Here is a 15,731-nt window from a genome sequence, read left to right as displayed (position 1 = left end):
CGCTTGCAGGCGCTGGTGAGTGACCGTGAATATTAATTTGCTCTGCACGAACGAGACAAAAAAAAATGAGCTGCTTGGCGGTTGAGCCCATCGCATCACAAAACTTTCATGGAATTTCACCTTCAGTTTCTACCGTCACATCTTCAGCTGCTGTTCATCGAAACACGCCAAAAGATCGACGTTCTATTTCAAAGGTAGTAAATACGTATTTTAAAAAATAATTGTAAATGTACTACATAACTAGCATTAACATAATCATCCTTGCCATCAAAACTGACATGATTGGAAAATTTCAATGGCAATTACAGATGAGCATTTCGTTGTCATGGCAACTGGTAGTTGTGATGGCTCTTTTTCTGATCGGCATTGCTTCTTCAGAATTGGAATCGCCAGTTCCTGTAACTATTTCCATCTCAACCTCAATTGATCGGCTTCTTCGCACCGTCCCAACGGAAAAATCCGGTGCCGATTAAAATTTCCTCCGTGCAGCACGAGTCCTTCTGTATCAACATTTACGACAGTCAAATAACTAAAAACAATAAGAAAATCTTTTACTACTCGCCAATCACTATCCTACAGCACAAGAATGTCGTTCCTATTCACAACGAAACGGTCCCTCAACTCTACGTCAATTTTTTTACCTTCGAATCAAGAAGTCAGAAATAAAGTGGCCAAACACCTTAAACAATCCCTCAGTCAACAGATCGAGTCCAGTCAAGTGAAAGTCCTTCCTTACGACAGTGTCAGGCTGACCAGCAAAATATAATCTGCTGATTTCTCACTGACTAATGATTGGATTCCGCATGACAATGCACTTAGGTTTAGCTTGATCTGCCCGACACCGGAAGATTGCAATCGAATGAGGAATCAAATACGTGATAACCCAGAAAAATTTAATCATTTACGACTTGAATGTAAGTCTCAATTTAACGACGGTATGCTGATTGCGATTTTAAAATGGATTCACAAAATAACTAAAATTTAACTTCCATTTCTAGACACTTGTTTCAGTGACGGAGTTGACACATCTCAAGAATATTTGCCAATACAATTCAAAGGTTTTTGATTGCGCACACCGCCAGTAGCCGATAAATATTTTTGTGGCGCTGTATTTTATACACACGCCGTCCAGTTTTTCATTATACAACGACAAACACAACATGTAAGCCTTTGGAATCAACTAAGCCAAACATTTTCATGGGCTTTTGTCAAAAACCAATAAGGTAAAATGCTTTGGCTTTGCCTAGAATGGATTCGACGGGGCTGTTGTGTGTAATAACGATCTTTTCTCACGAGAACGGCGACCCAATCGATATCGGCCGACGAACAACATTAACAGGACCTCCTCCTGTCTTGGCTCTCTACTGTTATTGACAACTATAAGAAATTTGCTAATAAGGAACTTTCGTTTAGCCAAATTAGAAAGAAAAGTGACAAGTAACAGCGGCGGTTTTGCCACCCACGACAATGAAAATGAAGTGACCAGGACATAACAATTGCAGTAACAATAAACAGTGTATATAGTGGCAGAACGGGAAATTGCCCAGCTATAGACGGGGTCACGGGGCGATTCAATTTGCTGTTATATTGCAAATGTCAGATTAGATCAAATAGCCGCCAATTCGGCCCGAAAATATAGCCAGACAAAGGAAACATATGGCGTGTCGTTTTTTCCCCCCAGGGGAAAAAAAGGTATACCAAACTTAGGTTTTTTAAATGTTTTAGATATTCGCCAAATATTTATGAGAGTTTTTGTTTGGTCGTCGAGTCCCATTTAAAAATAAAATTTAAAAAAATGCTCCCAATTCCCAATTAAACACGCGATTCGCCACTCATCTAGGCCGAAATAAATTCGATTTTTCGGGGCTCTTCGTCGTCTCTACCTCCTAGTTGGCATCGCTTTCTATTTGAATTCGCCGAATGAACGACGAAAAGTGATGCAAACGAAGGGGAGATTTTAAAGTTAACCTGGCAGATTCATTTGTTAATTTAGAAATGAGATGCCAAACAAAACAAATGTTGAAATGTCTTTAGAATATCTGATAAAAAAATTGATATGAAAAATAGTTGATCCAGCAATTTAGGTATGCGGGATAGGTTCACAAGCAACAAATAATTTTATGTAGCAGATCATTATCTATAACTTGCTTTGGGTGCGCCTTTAGGTCGCGGGTAGAAATCAGTTGGTGTGGCAACTTAAAAAAAAACTGATTTTACATTTAAATGTGTAGCATTCGAAATTTATCTAATCTGCTAGCTTGTTTAATTGATTGGTTATATATTGCGTTTTAAAGAATCGTGAACTTGTTTTATACGCAGGATTATAAAACCTTGGAGGAACTATCAAAAGACACTATTTTTCTATCTTTCGACTCTCGAGGCGGTGGCTAAAATTGGCCGAAACGGAAAAACCCTGGAAAAACCCAGTTCGAATGAGACACAAAAATATGTTTCGTTTTAGTTTAAAAAAAAAACAAAAATAAAAATGTGAATTTCGCCAGGAATTAAATTTCATTTCTGTAGTCTTCCACTCGATGCTGGACTTTAATCGCGCACACGAAAAATAAATAAATAAGTTTGTATCGCGAACCTTGTACAAGCACTGCTGCCGAACACAAACCCAGTCGAGTGAGTTTGTTAAACTTTTCTGCATGAATGCCCAGTAATTCTTGAGTTCCCGTTCAGTTTAAACGTCAAAGTGTCGATAAAACGAACGGAAATGGCAACTACACCGATGAAGTGCATCCTCGTCATATTTTTTACTGCCGTTTGCTGCAACTGCCGATTGGACAACCCCGGCGGTTCTTCTTCTTGGGCGAAACTGCAAATCTCACCTGACACGTTAAGTTCCATGGAGTACGGCAACTTTCTCGTTGAAATTTACGAACACGCCAATAATCACAAGGCAACGACGACAGCCAGCGAAAAAAAATATTTCTACTCTCCTCTGGCGCTGCTGGACCACAAAGGTGCCGTTAGTAGATTGAACAGAGTGACGAAACAACAAGAGATGAGATTCCGCATTGAAATGTGGAACGACAAAGTCCAGAATGAAGTCGTAAAACATTTGAATGAAGTCGTCGGTCATCATATCAAATCTAATCAAGTGAGAGTCCTTCCCTTGGAGAAGGTCATTCTCACCAGTAACACACCCGCAACAGATTATACGCTATCGCCAGTTTGGACAAACTATGACAAGAGCAAAACTCTGCGACTTTCTCTGTCGTGTTATGACCAGAAAATCTGCGACGAACTCGCCAGTGAAATGCGATCCGATCCCGAACAATTTGACCATTTCAAACTCCTGTACAGTTTGTCATCGCAGACGTCGCAAACCAAACAGACGACCATCAGCATCGACAGCGTCACTTCCGGTCAAATGTTCACGACTCTTTTACAGAAATTTGAAGACAAAAAAGAAATTTTTCTGACGGCAAATGACGAGAAGAAAATGTTGGCGGAAACGGCCACCAACATCCGAATGGACACATTTGACGACTCCGAGGTCGGGTCTCCCGACACGGAATCTCAAATTTTAAATATTTTAAAAGATTTGCTGGTCACATCCAGGACGACCATCAAAGAGCAAAGTGACAAAATGTGGGACTCTGTTTTCTGGATTGAGGACAATTACCGGCCGGACAAGACGACGAAAACGTTAAATGAAATCATAAACAAAGTGGACAAGGAAACTCAAAAGAAATTGGCGGACTTGTTTCAAAAATCGGAGAAACAAGCGGAAATAATAGAAAAATTAACTTCGAGTAATAAAGACGAGGAGAAAAGACGAGAGGAACAAATTCGTCGCGAAAATCAATCGAAAGATGCAAATGAAAAGGAAATGCGAAGATCACAAGCAACTCATCAAGAACAATTTAGTCGCAATCAAACTCGCGATGACAAATCGACAACCAGCAGAGATGACACTGATATCACCGTCGATGGCGTCGGCTCTGATGACGACGTGAAAATTGCGACCAATAATAGTCACACGCACAATACCGATCAGCAAAACGAGAGGAAGGAAAATGCAAAGAAAAATTCAGATGAATATGACAGAAAAATGGACAACAAAGAAAGAATCCAACACAATTACGACTCAAACAGTTGGGCTAACGCGGACAGAATCAGTTCAACAATTTCAGGGAAATTGTCAAACGATTCCGATAGTTCACGGCGAGTCGAAAATTCAAAAGAAGACGTTGAAAAATTATTACAAGAAAGTAGAAATCACGTCCAATGGGACGGAGAAAAATTTGTGCCCAAACCGATGCAACTGAGCAGAATCAATTTGGGCAAATTTCGTGATTCTCAATCGTTTCAAGATCGCAACGTTCGTGTCCGTTACACGACCGCTGAACTATCGGCGCCAATCAAATTTGTAGAACACGCAGAATTGACTGTCACCGACGAATGGAACAATTTAAAGGAGGAACTTAAAGGTTTTTGAAGTAAATTTTGCAAAATAAATACATTAAATTATTAATTTATTATTGTAATTGAATTTCAGCCACTACTGAACTCTTAAATACAACTGTGAACAACTTGGTGAAGACAAATACCGAACTGAGGAATGCAAAGAACGATTTAACTATTACAAATAATAAATTAGAAGGTATTTTGAATTATTTACCGTACTATGATTTGGCGAAAACTGCATTTAAAATGCTGTGTGCAGGGACTAAAAAGGAGTTAGAGAAAACGAAGGCCAACGTCAATAATTTGTCTTCCCAATTAAATGGTATTCAAAATAATTTTTATTCTTGCAATCTACAATCTCTTAATGCCTTAAAATATTCCATTTGATTGTGTTTTTATTAATACAGAGACTAAAAAGGAGTTGGTGAAAACGAGGGCTGATTTAACCAAAAACCTCGATGGTTTATCTTCAAAATTAAAGAGTATTTACCTTTTTTAAAATTAAAAATCAGATAAAATCTGAAAGCTAAAACCTTTTCAATAAATTTAGCGACCGAAAAAGAATTGGCAGAGACAAAAATAACGGCCGGGAATATTTCAACTGAGCTCAAAAGTAAATGTTAATACGAATATTGAACGAAATTGAGAAAAATTGTATCAATTAAATTTTGTTTTCTTTGATTGTGTAGTGAATTCAAACCAATTACGTCAAGATCTAAAAGTCACCGAAGAAAAACTGAAAAGAGATCTGAGAGGTACAAATTAACTTTTAAAAATATGTGAAATTGTTTACATGAATGAAATGGTTCAGCAACCTCAAATGATTTGAAAACTGCAAAAACAAATTTGGCCTCAGCGAGAACGGAATTGAACAGCACCAAGTCCGCCGTTTCGCATTTGGCGACCGAATTAAAAGGTAAAATAAATAAAAATTGTTTTCATAAGAGAGAGAGAAGAGAGATTAAATCTATAGAGTTTCTAACTAATCGTTATTTCATTATTATATTGAACAATTAAATTATGGTCCCAATTTAAATACCTTTCTCAATTCTCGCAACGACTGAAAAACAAACGAAATTAATTTAGTTTTCTGTTTGTGCAGCGAATTCGCAACGATTTGGTTACGAACTAAAAACTGCCGAAGACAATCTGAGAAAATTACTTAAAGGTATTATTCATTTTCTTTAAATTTATAAACTTGTTTCAATACGATCGAACGAATTGGTTCAGCAACTTCAAATGATTTGGAAACTGCAACAACAAATTTGGCCTCAACGAGAATGGAATTGAGCAGCACCAAGTCGGCCGTTGCGGATTTGACGACCAAATTAAATGGTAAAATTAAATAATTAAACATTTGTATTCCTAAGAGAGAAGTTTCCTAAGAAAAGTTTGCTTTTTGAAAGCCCGAACGAGTGAAATAGTCGACATTGGTAAAATGCCAACCTCCTGTTGGGATCTGGAGCGAATGGGGCACAAACTGAGCGGATTCTTTTTGGTAAAAGGATCGAAGAAGATGGAAATGATTTACTGTGACTTTTATCCTAATCAAAATGGTATAACGAGCCTTAATTTTATTTGTTATTGTTCATCCAAATCTTTTTGTTTGTACAGACAAGCAGAAATGGATCGGATTCGCCGACGTCAAATCGGCGCCCGTCCATTTCTACGTCCAGAGAAATTCTGAATTTAACAAAACAGAAACTCCGATTCCGTTCGAGTTGACGCGGGTGAACGAGGGAAATGCCATGAATTTGACATCGGGGAAATTCACGGCCCCGAGACCGGGAATTTATTTTTTCTCTTTCGCGGGAGTGGCGCGTCTTGAATCATCTTCTATTTATTTGTATTCTTCTCTTTATTTGAACGGGAATCTAATCGGGATGAGTTTTGTTCAAGAGAAGAAGGGCTCCGTTGATCAATGGAGTCCGTTGACCCTTCAGTCGACACTGAACTTGAAAAAAGGCGATCAACTCTGGGTGCAGATTAATTATTCTGGTTCATCCGCGTATTTGCTTGACAACGAATACCACCACACCCATTACACGGGTTTCATGTTGGAGGAGGAAATTGTGGCGTCCCTTTGAGGTTTTGGGTTCAACATCCGAAATCGCAAAATGAACGTCGAGACGAAAATTTGGGGAGGGGAATTTTAAGGGGGAAGGGAAATAAACTAATTCGTTTTCAATTCATAAAGGGATTTGCCATTTCTTTACCAAAATTGAATTGTAGATGCAATTTCACTTAGTGAATACACTAACCAAGTTTCAAAATTCTATATGCAAAACTCTAGACGTTATGAACAAAAAACCAATTTTAATTGCCAGATTGACAAAAAACGGAAGGCCTTGAAATGGGAGAAAATTCATTCGAGTTTAATTCATTTACAATTTTCAAATAATTATTTTACTGATGAATTCGCATTTCAGTTGTGCACACGTCCCGAAAAGTTCGCGTGTCTATCTCTAAAAATAAGGGCAGGAGACGTGAAAAACTCATTTTGATTGCCAGATATAAAAATTAATTTTATTTTGTTATTTTAAATTTCGTTTGAAATCAACACGAAAACGAGGCGTCTACACATCTCGTTTATCTTTAGTGAAGGTATTCCACTATTTTAATTTGATTTCAACTAGTTCAAATTATTTCCTCTTCACAGTCACGGCGGAAAAAAAGAAGAAAGGGGAAGATAGTTGAATAGACTCCAATTCGTTAAGGGATGTGAATTTCTTGACGAAAATTTTACTGTGGATGCAAAATAACTTACTGAATACACTAATCAAATTTGAAATTTCTATTTGAAAAAATGTAGACGCAACAGGGAGAAAACAGATTTTAATTGCCAAATTTATAATAGGCGCTTCAGATATGGGAGAAAATGTCTTCGCCTTCGCCAGAGGAAACCAATTAGATTAAGTAAAAAATAACCTGATGGCGGTGATAATATTATAAAATAGCCAATTAAAATGATTAAGTGTCCAATATTGTTTGTGATATTCAGTTGCACAAACCATTTATCGGCCAAAACAAAATGTCAAATAAACTTTAACAAGAAATTTAATAGTTGAGCATTAACCAAAAAAAGCAAAAGGAGACCTTCTTGGTGAAAAAAAAATAGTTCAAGTTGCACTTTGATTCAAGTGTTTCAAGTTCAAATTTTTCTGCCCACAGACAAATAAGTTGTGAGGTACAAAAACAAGGCCTGATCTGCAGTTGTGCTTCACGTGAGCTATTAAATGAACCCTGACTGAGAAAAACAAAAATGGCAAAGAAAAAAAGTTTCAGCCAACTGCCTAGCCCAGGAGTAATCGTACTCCGTATTACATGACGATTTAAAATCAACGCCATCTTGTCAAAAATTGTCAAAAAGGAAGAATAGAGATGAGTTTGTCCTACCTTTTAACCAGGGAAATACTGCCAGGTATCCAACTATCCATCCACAGGTACTCCATCCATCCGCTGAAAAGTTGACTCCACCAGGCGGGATAGGTATAAAAGGGAGTCCTCGTGAATACACCAAAACTCGCATGGGCGTACACGAGGACATTTAAAGAAAAGGGAATCGAAGAGATCCTTAACTCGGCCGACACTGGAAGTTTCTCCAATTAAACGGGATGCTGGTTATCTAAATACAAAATTTCAAAGATGAGTTACGAGAAATATTTACAGAAACAAATACCAAGCAAAGAAAAGTTGAAAATAACTAAATAAGAGACAGTTGTAAACCACGGGTCATGTTGGAGGAGGAAATTTTGGCGTCCCTTTGAGTTTCAGGGCGACACGAACCAAAAATTCGCAAAATGAACGTCGACACGAAAATTTGGGGAAGGGAAGATAAACTCGTTCGTTTCCAATTCTTTAAGGGGACGAGTGGTGGACAAGAAGACGACGTTTGTCCGTCACTTTGATCTCTGTGTGCCGAAATAAAAGGAGCAATTGGACGGACACAGAGAGAGAGAGAGTGGCATGCAGGGCCATTTAATTGAGGCCATTTTCAACGATTTGAACGGATAGAGACAAACTGAAAACGCGGGTAGTCGAAATTTCCCAAACGTTTTTTCGCTTGCCCATAGATGGTGCGATCGATCCGAGAGAGAGAGTTGGGCCAGCAATCAAGGCCGTTTTGATCCGCCGTGTGTTCACAAGTTACGGGGAAGAAGATGGGAAAATATTGAGAAAGAGAGAGAGAAGAGAGGTCGCGTTTTTGCCAATCACCGGCAGAGTTGTTGTTGTTGTACCTCCTCACTGACTGACAGTACTTGGTCTGAGACTCTTTTTGTCTATTTCGATCAACAAGAAGAACACCAATTTTGATTGCCATTTTGATATGACCAATGTGGGACTTGCCATTAGCTGACAAGTCCGGGCTGACACGGTGACAGGAGAAGATGGAATGCACAACCTCTAGAATCCATCACCGTATCGACAAGGGGGAAGTCCCTATGGTGCATTGCCTAACAGGGCCTTTCGGCGAATCTGGGGCTGGTGCAACTGTCCGACCCCGCGGCAAATAAACCACGAGACCGAACAGCGCGGGCCCGTGCTACAGAGCTAAAACATGGGGGAACAAAGGCGTGGGAGCCAACGGGTTAACTAACGAAAACATATTACCAACAACAAAGGATGATCCGCAGCTGAACATGTTGTATGCAGGTTGTTCGTCATCGCCAATTGATGATCCACGTTTATGTAGAGATGCCGACGAACTTCTTATAATAGGCTGATGGCAGTTTTGGTTGCATCTTCTCAGTCATAACCTAAATGGATAAATCAAGAACAAAGAGTTATCAAAACCAATTGTAATTAAATAACATGACAATCAAACTTACATATACGGTGACATACATGAGGTTTTCTAGGTTGTCCAGAAGATGAGATCAGTCGAGAGATGATGAAGATGAAAACGATGATGAACATGATGATGATGAGCAACTTGCTTAACTTTCCCTATAAAAGAATTGATACATTAAACAAATAAAAAATTACGCATTTTACATTTTCTGAACTTTGATGGAAGAATTTAAAGGCTGGACTGGCTCAAGGTTGTCTATGCCAGGGTTAGCGATATGATCTATCAACTTCAATAGTAGGCAGATGATTGTGTTGAACCTAAAGATAACATGTCACGCGATAATTGAGAACCATTTCGATAATACTTAATCACGCAACTGTTACCTGCATCATGAAAATTTAAGCAGAAAAAGCCGGCTGTTGGTATATCGGTATGTGACCATGGGTCCTTTCGGGTAGCCTCTAAGATATGATGAAAATAGGACAAATTTGAACACGTTAGTAAAGTAAAATATAACGCCGATCATTTTTAAAGAAAATTCATTAAATTTACCCAAGAACTTATCGGTAAATTATGAAAAACAACTTAAATATTTAAACAAAACTGCCATGACAGACACGTCCCGTCATAACATATATGACAGCAACAAAAACGTCGGTGTTGAAATCGCATAGAATGTAGAGCACAATAATCTGCTATATAAAAAAATGCATCATAGCAGTTCGGTAGGTTAAAAAAACTTTCTTCCATACCAAACTAATTTTAGTTTGAAATGGGTGGCATATTCTATAGTTTCTCTAATCTTCCACGCAATTTGTTTTTCTTGTTTGTACGTGTATCGGGTTTTTAAAAAAGAAAATATATAGAACGTGTTTGTATGTTCGGAATGTTCTGTTTACACAATCTCGGCGGGAATATCAAGTCACATTTCTGTTGTATCGTCTACTCGACGTTGGGCTCGTGTGCGCACATTGACCCTTGGAAAAACCAAGTCTGCCTTCGGATTTCAATATAAGATGATGAATATAAGTATTCAGTTTCAAACTTATTATACGGCGACATCCGTGTCGATAAAATCATGAAATTCTAGCGAATATCGTCTCAAGTGTTTCTGCGCCCACATATTTTTTATCGTCTATGGGGTATAAGGTATACCCGTTTCATTATTAATTTATTATGTGAATTGATTTCAAAATTTCTTTTTTCTTATTTTGTTCGTATGTTGTTGTTTTTTTTTAGTTTCTTTACAATTTTTCGTAATCCTTCAAATGAAAAATTGAGAAAAAAAGTTAGAAAAATTAAAGAAAAAACTGAGATCCCCAAACCCTAGATTGAACTTTGAAGCAGTTCATTTTGAGCAATATTCATTTCTGGGAATTCAGTACTCGGCTATCTTTTTAAAACAAACGAGCTACGGTTATCAAATTTAACCATACGATTTGGAATGAGACGTTTGGATTTGGTTGAATTGGGCAACAAAATAATCAACAGTAGACAACAAATTTTTGGTTGCACACGAAATATAAGCAAATGTAAATGATAATGTAAATGTAAAGCAAATGTCAACGTGTCTATAAGTTGTCTAGTCCGGTGATTAAGTGATTTAAGTTATTTAGTCCGGTCAGTAAAAATAACCAACTAGGCCAAGGAAAGGAAATACGATCTTGTTTAGGCCAGTGAGTTAACCATTTAGGCCAAAGAAAATGGAATGGCCAAAGAACTAAGAATCCAGTTGTTTTCAACATAGGCCTGCTTGCATAAACGGTATGGTTTCTCTAATTCTCTATATTTCCACGTATTTTTTTTTCTTGTATGTCGTATCGGGTTTAAAAAAATACATAGATCGTGTTTGTATGTTTGGAATGTTCTGTTTACAGAATCTCGGCGGGAATATCAAATCACATTTCTGTTTTATCGTCTACTCGAAGTTGGACTTGCACATTGACCATTGGAAAAAACAAGTCTGCCTTCGGATTTTCTATATAAGATGAGTAAGTATTCAGTTTCAAAAACTTATACGGCGACATTCGTGTCGATAAAATCATGAAATTCTAGCGAATATCGGCTCAAGTGTTTCGGGGCCTACATATTTTTATCGTCTACGGGGTCGTGTTATTAATTTATTATGTGAATTGATTTCGAAAATTTCTTATTTTTTATTTGTCTGTATGTTTTTCCATTTTTTTGTGAATTTTTCGAAATTCTTCACATAAAAAATAGAGAAAAATTGAGAAAAAAAGTTAGAAAAATTAAAGAAAAACTGAGATCCCCAAACCCTAGATTGAACTTTGAAGCAGTTCATTTTGAGCAATATTTATTTCTGGGAATTCAGTACTCGGCTATTTTTTAAAAACAAACGAGCTACGGTTATCAAATTTAACCATACGATTTGGAATGAGACGTTTGGATTTGGTGGATTTGGGCAACAAACTAATCAACAGTAGACGAAAAATGTGTTGCTACACACGAAATATACGTTACTCGTACTATACTTCACCAGGAATATTAAATTACACTTCTGTTTAGTCTTCCACTTGATGCCGGATCCCGCAACCGAATAATAAATAAAGAAGTAATTTAATCGTGAACCCACCGCACTTGCATACGCAATGTCGAAACGCTGGAAAATTCGAATGTCTGTATAAATACACAGAAATTCGTGAGTTCCCGTTCAGTTTGAAAAGTTCGTTCCAAAGTGTCAAGGAAACGAATACTGGTCCCGGGCCTCATTTACAAATAAGTTTCTTTTCATTCTTGGATGGAAATGGCTACGAAATCGATAAGGTACATTTTAACCATTTTATTTGTTTCGGTCGCTTGCTGTAACTGCCAAAGGGACGGAAGAAGCGGTGCATCTTCTTCATGGGAGAAACTCCAAATCTTACCCGATCCGTCAATGTCCATGGTGTACGGCAACTTTCTCGTTGAGATTTACGAACACGCCAACAATGGAAAGGCAACGACAACTGATATCAGCCAGAAAAAGTTTTACTACTCTCCTCTCGCGCTGCTGGACCACAAAAGTGCCGTTAGTTCTTTCAACAAAGCGATGAAGCAAGCAGAGGTGAGATTTAGCGTTGAAATGTGGAACGACAAAGTTCAAAATGAAGTTATGAAATATTTGAGCGAATTCCTTAGTCAAGAAATCAAATATGATAAAGTGAGAGTCATTCCCTTGGAGAAGGTCATTCTCACCAGTAACACACCCACATCCGATTATACGCTATCGCCAGTTTGGACGAACTATGACAAGAGCAAAACCCTGAAACTTTCGCTGTCGTGTTACGATCAGAAAATCTGCGACGATCTGGCCAACGAAATGCGATCAAATCCCAAACAATTTGACCATTTCAAACTCCTGTACAGCTTGTCATCGCAGGCGTCAAATCCACCCAAAAAGGCGACCTTCACCATCGACAGCGTCACTTCCGGTCAATTGGTCTCGACTCTTTTACAGAAATTTGAAGACAAAAAAGAAGTTTTTCTGACGGCCAGCGATGAGAAAAAAATGTTGACGGAAATGGCTAACAAAATTCGAATGGACACATTAGACGACTCGGAGATTGCGTCTCCCGAAACGGAATCTCAAATTTTAATTACTTTAAAAGGTTTGCTGGTCACATCCACGACGACCATCAAAGACCAAGGCGACAAAAAGTGGGACTCTGTTTTCTGGAATGACGACAATTATCGGCCGGATAAAACGACGAAAACTTTAAATGGAATCATCAACAAAATGGACACGGAAACTAAAAGGAAACTGACTGACATGTTTCAAGAAGCCGACAATTCTGACCCAAATAGTTGGGCTGACGTGGGCAGAATCAGTTCAGTCATTTCAAAGAAAATGGCAACCGATTCCGATAGTTACGGCCAGTTAAAAATTGAAGTGAAGGAAGACGCTGAAAAATTACTACAAGAAAGTAGAAGTCACGTCCAATGGAATGGAGACAAATTCGTGCCCAAACCGATGCAACTGAGCAGAATCAATTTGGACAAATTTCGTGATCAACAATCGCTTCAGGATCGCAACGTTCTTATCAGTTACACGACCGCTGAACTGTCGGCACCAATCAAAATTATGGAACAGGCAGCAGAATTCCCTGTCACTGACACTGCCGAACAGAAAAATTTAAAGGACCAACTGAAAGGTTTGAAAAGAGAAAGACGAAATATTTGATTACGTACTTTATTAACAAATGGAATTGGATTGCAGCTATTTCTAATCGCTTAGACAACACCATAAACGACTTGTTTAAAACAAAGAACGAATTGACTAAAAAATGTGAAGGTATTTTGAACTAGTTAAGAATTGATAAGAAAGCTGAATTGAAATGTTGTGATTTACAGGGAATAAGCAGGAGTGGGTGAAAACGAAGGCTGATTTAACCAAACAACTCGACTCAAAATTAAATGGTATATTTTATTGTTATCTGAAATTAACAAATTTCTGAATGCAATCATATTTTTAATGAATTTAGCGACTGAAAAATAATTAAATTTTGTTTTCTTTGATTGTGTAGTGAATTCAAACCAATTACGTCAAGAACTAAAAGTCAGTGAAGCAAAACTGAAAAGAGAATTTTCAGGTACAATGACTTTTTAAAGTATGTAAAATTGGTTAAATTTTAAACGATTGAAATATTTCAGCAACCTTTAATGATTTTGAAAAAACAAAAACAACTTTGGCCTCACTCAGAATGGATTTGAGCAACGCCGTGTTCACCGTTAAGGATTATGCGGCCAAATTAAATGGTAAAATAAGAAATGAAAATCAGAATTCCTAAGAGAAAACTAAAAGAATTCGAATTTAATAGAGCGAACGAGTGAAATAGTTGACATTGGTAAAATGCCAACCTCGTGCACGGACCTGCAGCGAATGGGGCACAAACTGAGCGGATTCTTTTCCGTCAAAGGATCGAAGAAGATGGAAATAATTTACTGTGACTTTTATCCTAATGAAAATGGTACGACGTGTTTTTATTTGACATGTTAATGATTGTCTTATTATTATTTTTTTTTTTTTACAGAAATCCAAACGAGGATCGGATACGTCGACGTCAAATCGGCGCCCGTCTATTTTCAAGTCACGAGAGATTCTTCATATAAAATAACAAACACTCCAATTCCGTTCGATTTGCAGGCGATGAATGAGGGAAACGCCATGGATTTGAAAACGGGGAAATTCACGGCACCGCGACCGGGAATTTATTATTTCTCTTTCACGGGACATGCGCGTATTTCAAATTCATCGCCTTATCATTTCTATTCCTCTCTTTATTTGAACGGGTATATAGTTGGGTCGAGTTTTGTTAGCGAGGAAAGGGACGCCATCAATAAATTTAGTCCGTTGACCGTCCAGGCGACGCTAAACTTAAAAATGGGCGATCAAGTTTGGGTGCAGATTCAATATTATGGTTTATCCTCGTATTTGTATTCTTTGCATGACGACGGTGACCGCTTGACCCATTTCACGGGTTTTCTGCTGGAGGAGGATATTGAGGCGTCCCGTTAGATCTTTTAGGGGAAATGCCAGAGGGAAGGAAAGATCTTACGAAAATTCAATAACTAATTTTCAAGTTTCTATCTGCAAAACTCTGGACGCAACAAGTAGATAAAACCGATTTTGATTGCCAATATTGATTGCCAATTAAATCCAGATTCACAAAATGGGAGAAACTAGACTAGAAATGGGGGGAGGGATTCATTAGCTAATTCATTAATCGTCAATGGATTATAATTTTCAAATTAACTTTTTCAGCTTCACGCTCTTTATAGCTGCGCATCGCTGCACACAAATTCACGCGTCTATCTGCTAAATCAAGGGAAGGTCAAACTTGTTTTGATCCCACCCCCGAAAAAATCATTAAATTTTTCAATTTGTTTGCCGATTGCACAAAAAATAAACGATGAAACGATTACAATCTCCTCATCTTTGTAAAAATAACGTTTATAACACAAGGTCTATTGGTACTGTCTTCTGTGTAAAAAAAAACATGAAAACTAAAACTTGGAAAAAAAACAATTTGTCATTCTGAGAGACCAACATTAAAATTAAAATTAAACCATTTCGTGTTAGTGAATTAAACGATTGCCGACAATTTCCAGTTCAAATTGAATTCGCGACCGATACAGAAAAGTTTTTACCTATTTTCTTTCATTGTCGGTGGCCTTGGCTCAGGTGTAGGATCTCCTCCATCTTGCAAAGTGCCATGGTCGGTCATTCACGACATTTTGAGGGCTCAATGGTGATGATATATTTTCACTGATTACGTCGACGTCAATCTCTACAATCTCATCTCATTATAATAACACAGTTTAATGGTTGAACTTTAACATGGTGGCCTAATTCAAATAAACACGTCGAACTTTAGGGCCCTATTTTGCACTGCAGACGAAAACGATTGATGACGTAAACAGCAACCTGGGCACCTGGCGGTGATAATATAATAATTGCCAATTAAAATTCTAAAGTTGCGTAAACCACTTCTTGGACGATTGTCTTCTAAATCCACATTAA

At 37.8% G+C, this 15,731-nt stretch overlaps 2 protein-coding genes and 1 long non-coding RNA gene across 3 annotated transcripts; 2 read left to right on the top strand and 1 right to left on the bottom strand.

Annotated features, from left to right (window-relative positions):
• Positions 1 to 3,799: 3,799 nt before the first annotated feature.
• LOC124203730 (major antigen-like) lies at positions 3,800 to 6,794 on the top strand. The gene is made up of 11 exons (XM_046600538.1): positions 3,800 to 4,442; positions 4,511 to 4,615; positions 4,679 to 4,741; positions 4,827 to 4,901; positions 4,970 to 5,032; positions 5,109 to 5,174; positions 5,231 to 5,335; positions 5,522 to 5,587; positions 5,650 to 5,754; positions 5,826 to 5,975; positions 6,034 to 6,794. The coding sequence occupies exons 1-11, from the start codon at positions 3,842 to 3,844 to the stop codon at positions 6,504 to 6,506; spliced, it is 1,872 nt and encodes a 623-aa protein (XP_046456494.1). The 5' UTR covers positions 3,800 to 3,841; the 3' UTR covers positions 6,507 to 6,794.
• Positions 6,795 to 9,251: 2,457 nt separating this feature from the next.
• On the bottom strand, positions 9,252 to 15,649 carry LOC124203746. The gene is made up of 3 exons (XR_006878599.1): positions 15,359 to 15,649; positions 9,595 to 9,672; positions 9,252 to 9,528 (listed from the first exon to the last, which is right to left on the bottom strand). It is a non-coding gene; the product is annotated as an uncharacterized LOC124203746 (long non-coding RNA).
• Positions 11,841 to 15,133, top strand: LOC124203727. The gene is made up of 7 exons (XM_046600531.1): positions 11,841 to 13,362; positions 13,428 to 13,502; positions 13,562 to 13,627; positions 13,735 to 13,800; positions 13,862 to 13,966; positions 14,029 to 14,178; positions 14,242 to 15,133. Exons 1-7 carry the CDS (start codon positions 11,970 to 11,972, stop codon positions 14,724 to 14,726), a joined length of 2,340 nt encoding a protein of 779 aa, XP_046456487.1. The 5' UTR covers positions 11,841 to 11,969; the 3' UTR covers positions 14,727 to 15,133.
• Positions 15,650 to 15,731: the final 82 nt, after the last annotated feature.

This window comes from Daphnia pulex, chromosome 10 (genome assembly GCF_021134715.1).
Source record: "Daphnia pulex isolate KAP4 chromosome 10, ASM2113471v1".
In the NCBI taxonomy this organism is placed as follows: Eukaryota; Metazoa; Arthropoda; class Branchiopoda; order Diplostraca; family Daphniidae; genus Daphnia; species Daphnia pulex.
Note: the sequence above shows the minus strand (reverse complement) of the source record. Positions and strands in the feature narration are given on the sequence as shown.

What these genes read in the sequence shown, in the direction of transcription:
- LOC124203727 (XM_046600531.1), top strand. Translation starts at nt 11,970, where the DNA reads ATGGAAATGGCTACGAAATCGATAAGGTACATTTTAACCATTTTATTT. An exon ending in ACTGAAAAGAGAATTTTCAG is followed by an intron (nt 13,801 to 13,861) that starts GTACAATGACTT and finishes GAAATATTTCAG; the next exon opens with CAACCTTTAATGATTTTGAA. An exon ending in CTTTTATCCTAATGAAAATG is followed by an intron (nt 14,179 to 14,241) that starts GTACGACGTGTT and finishes TTTTTTTTACAG; the next exon opens with AAATCCAAACGAGGATCGGA.
- LOC124203730 (XM_046600538.1), top strand. Translation starts at nt 3,842, where the DNA reads ATGCGAAGATCACAAGCAACTCATCAAGAACAATTTAGTCGCAATCAA. An exon ending in TATTTCAACTGAGCTCAAAA is followed by an intron (nt 5,033 to 5,108) that starts GTAAATGTTAAT and finishes TTGATTGTGTAG; the next exon opens with TGAATTCAAACCAATTACGT. An exon ending in TTTGGCGACCGAATTAAAAG is followed by an intron (nt 5,336 to 5,521) that starts GTAAAATAAATA and finishes CTGTTTGTGCAG; the next exon opens with CGAATTCGCAACGATTTGGT.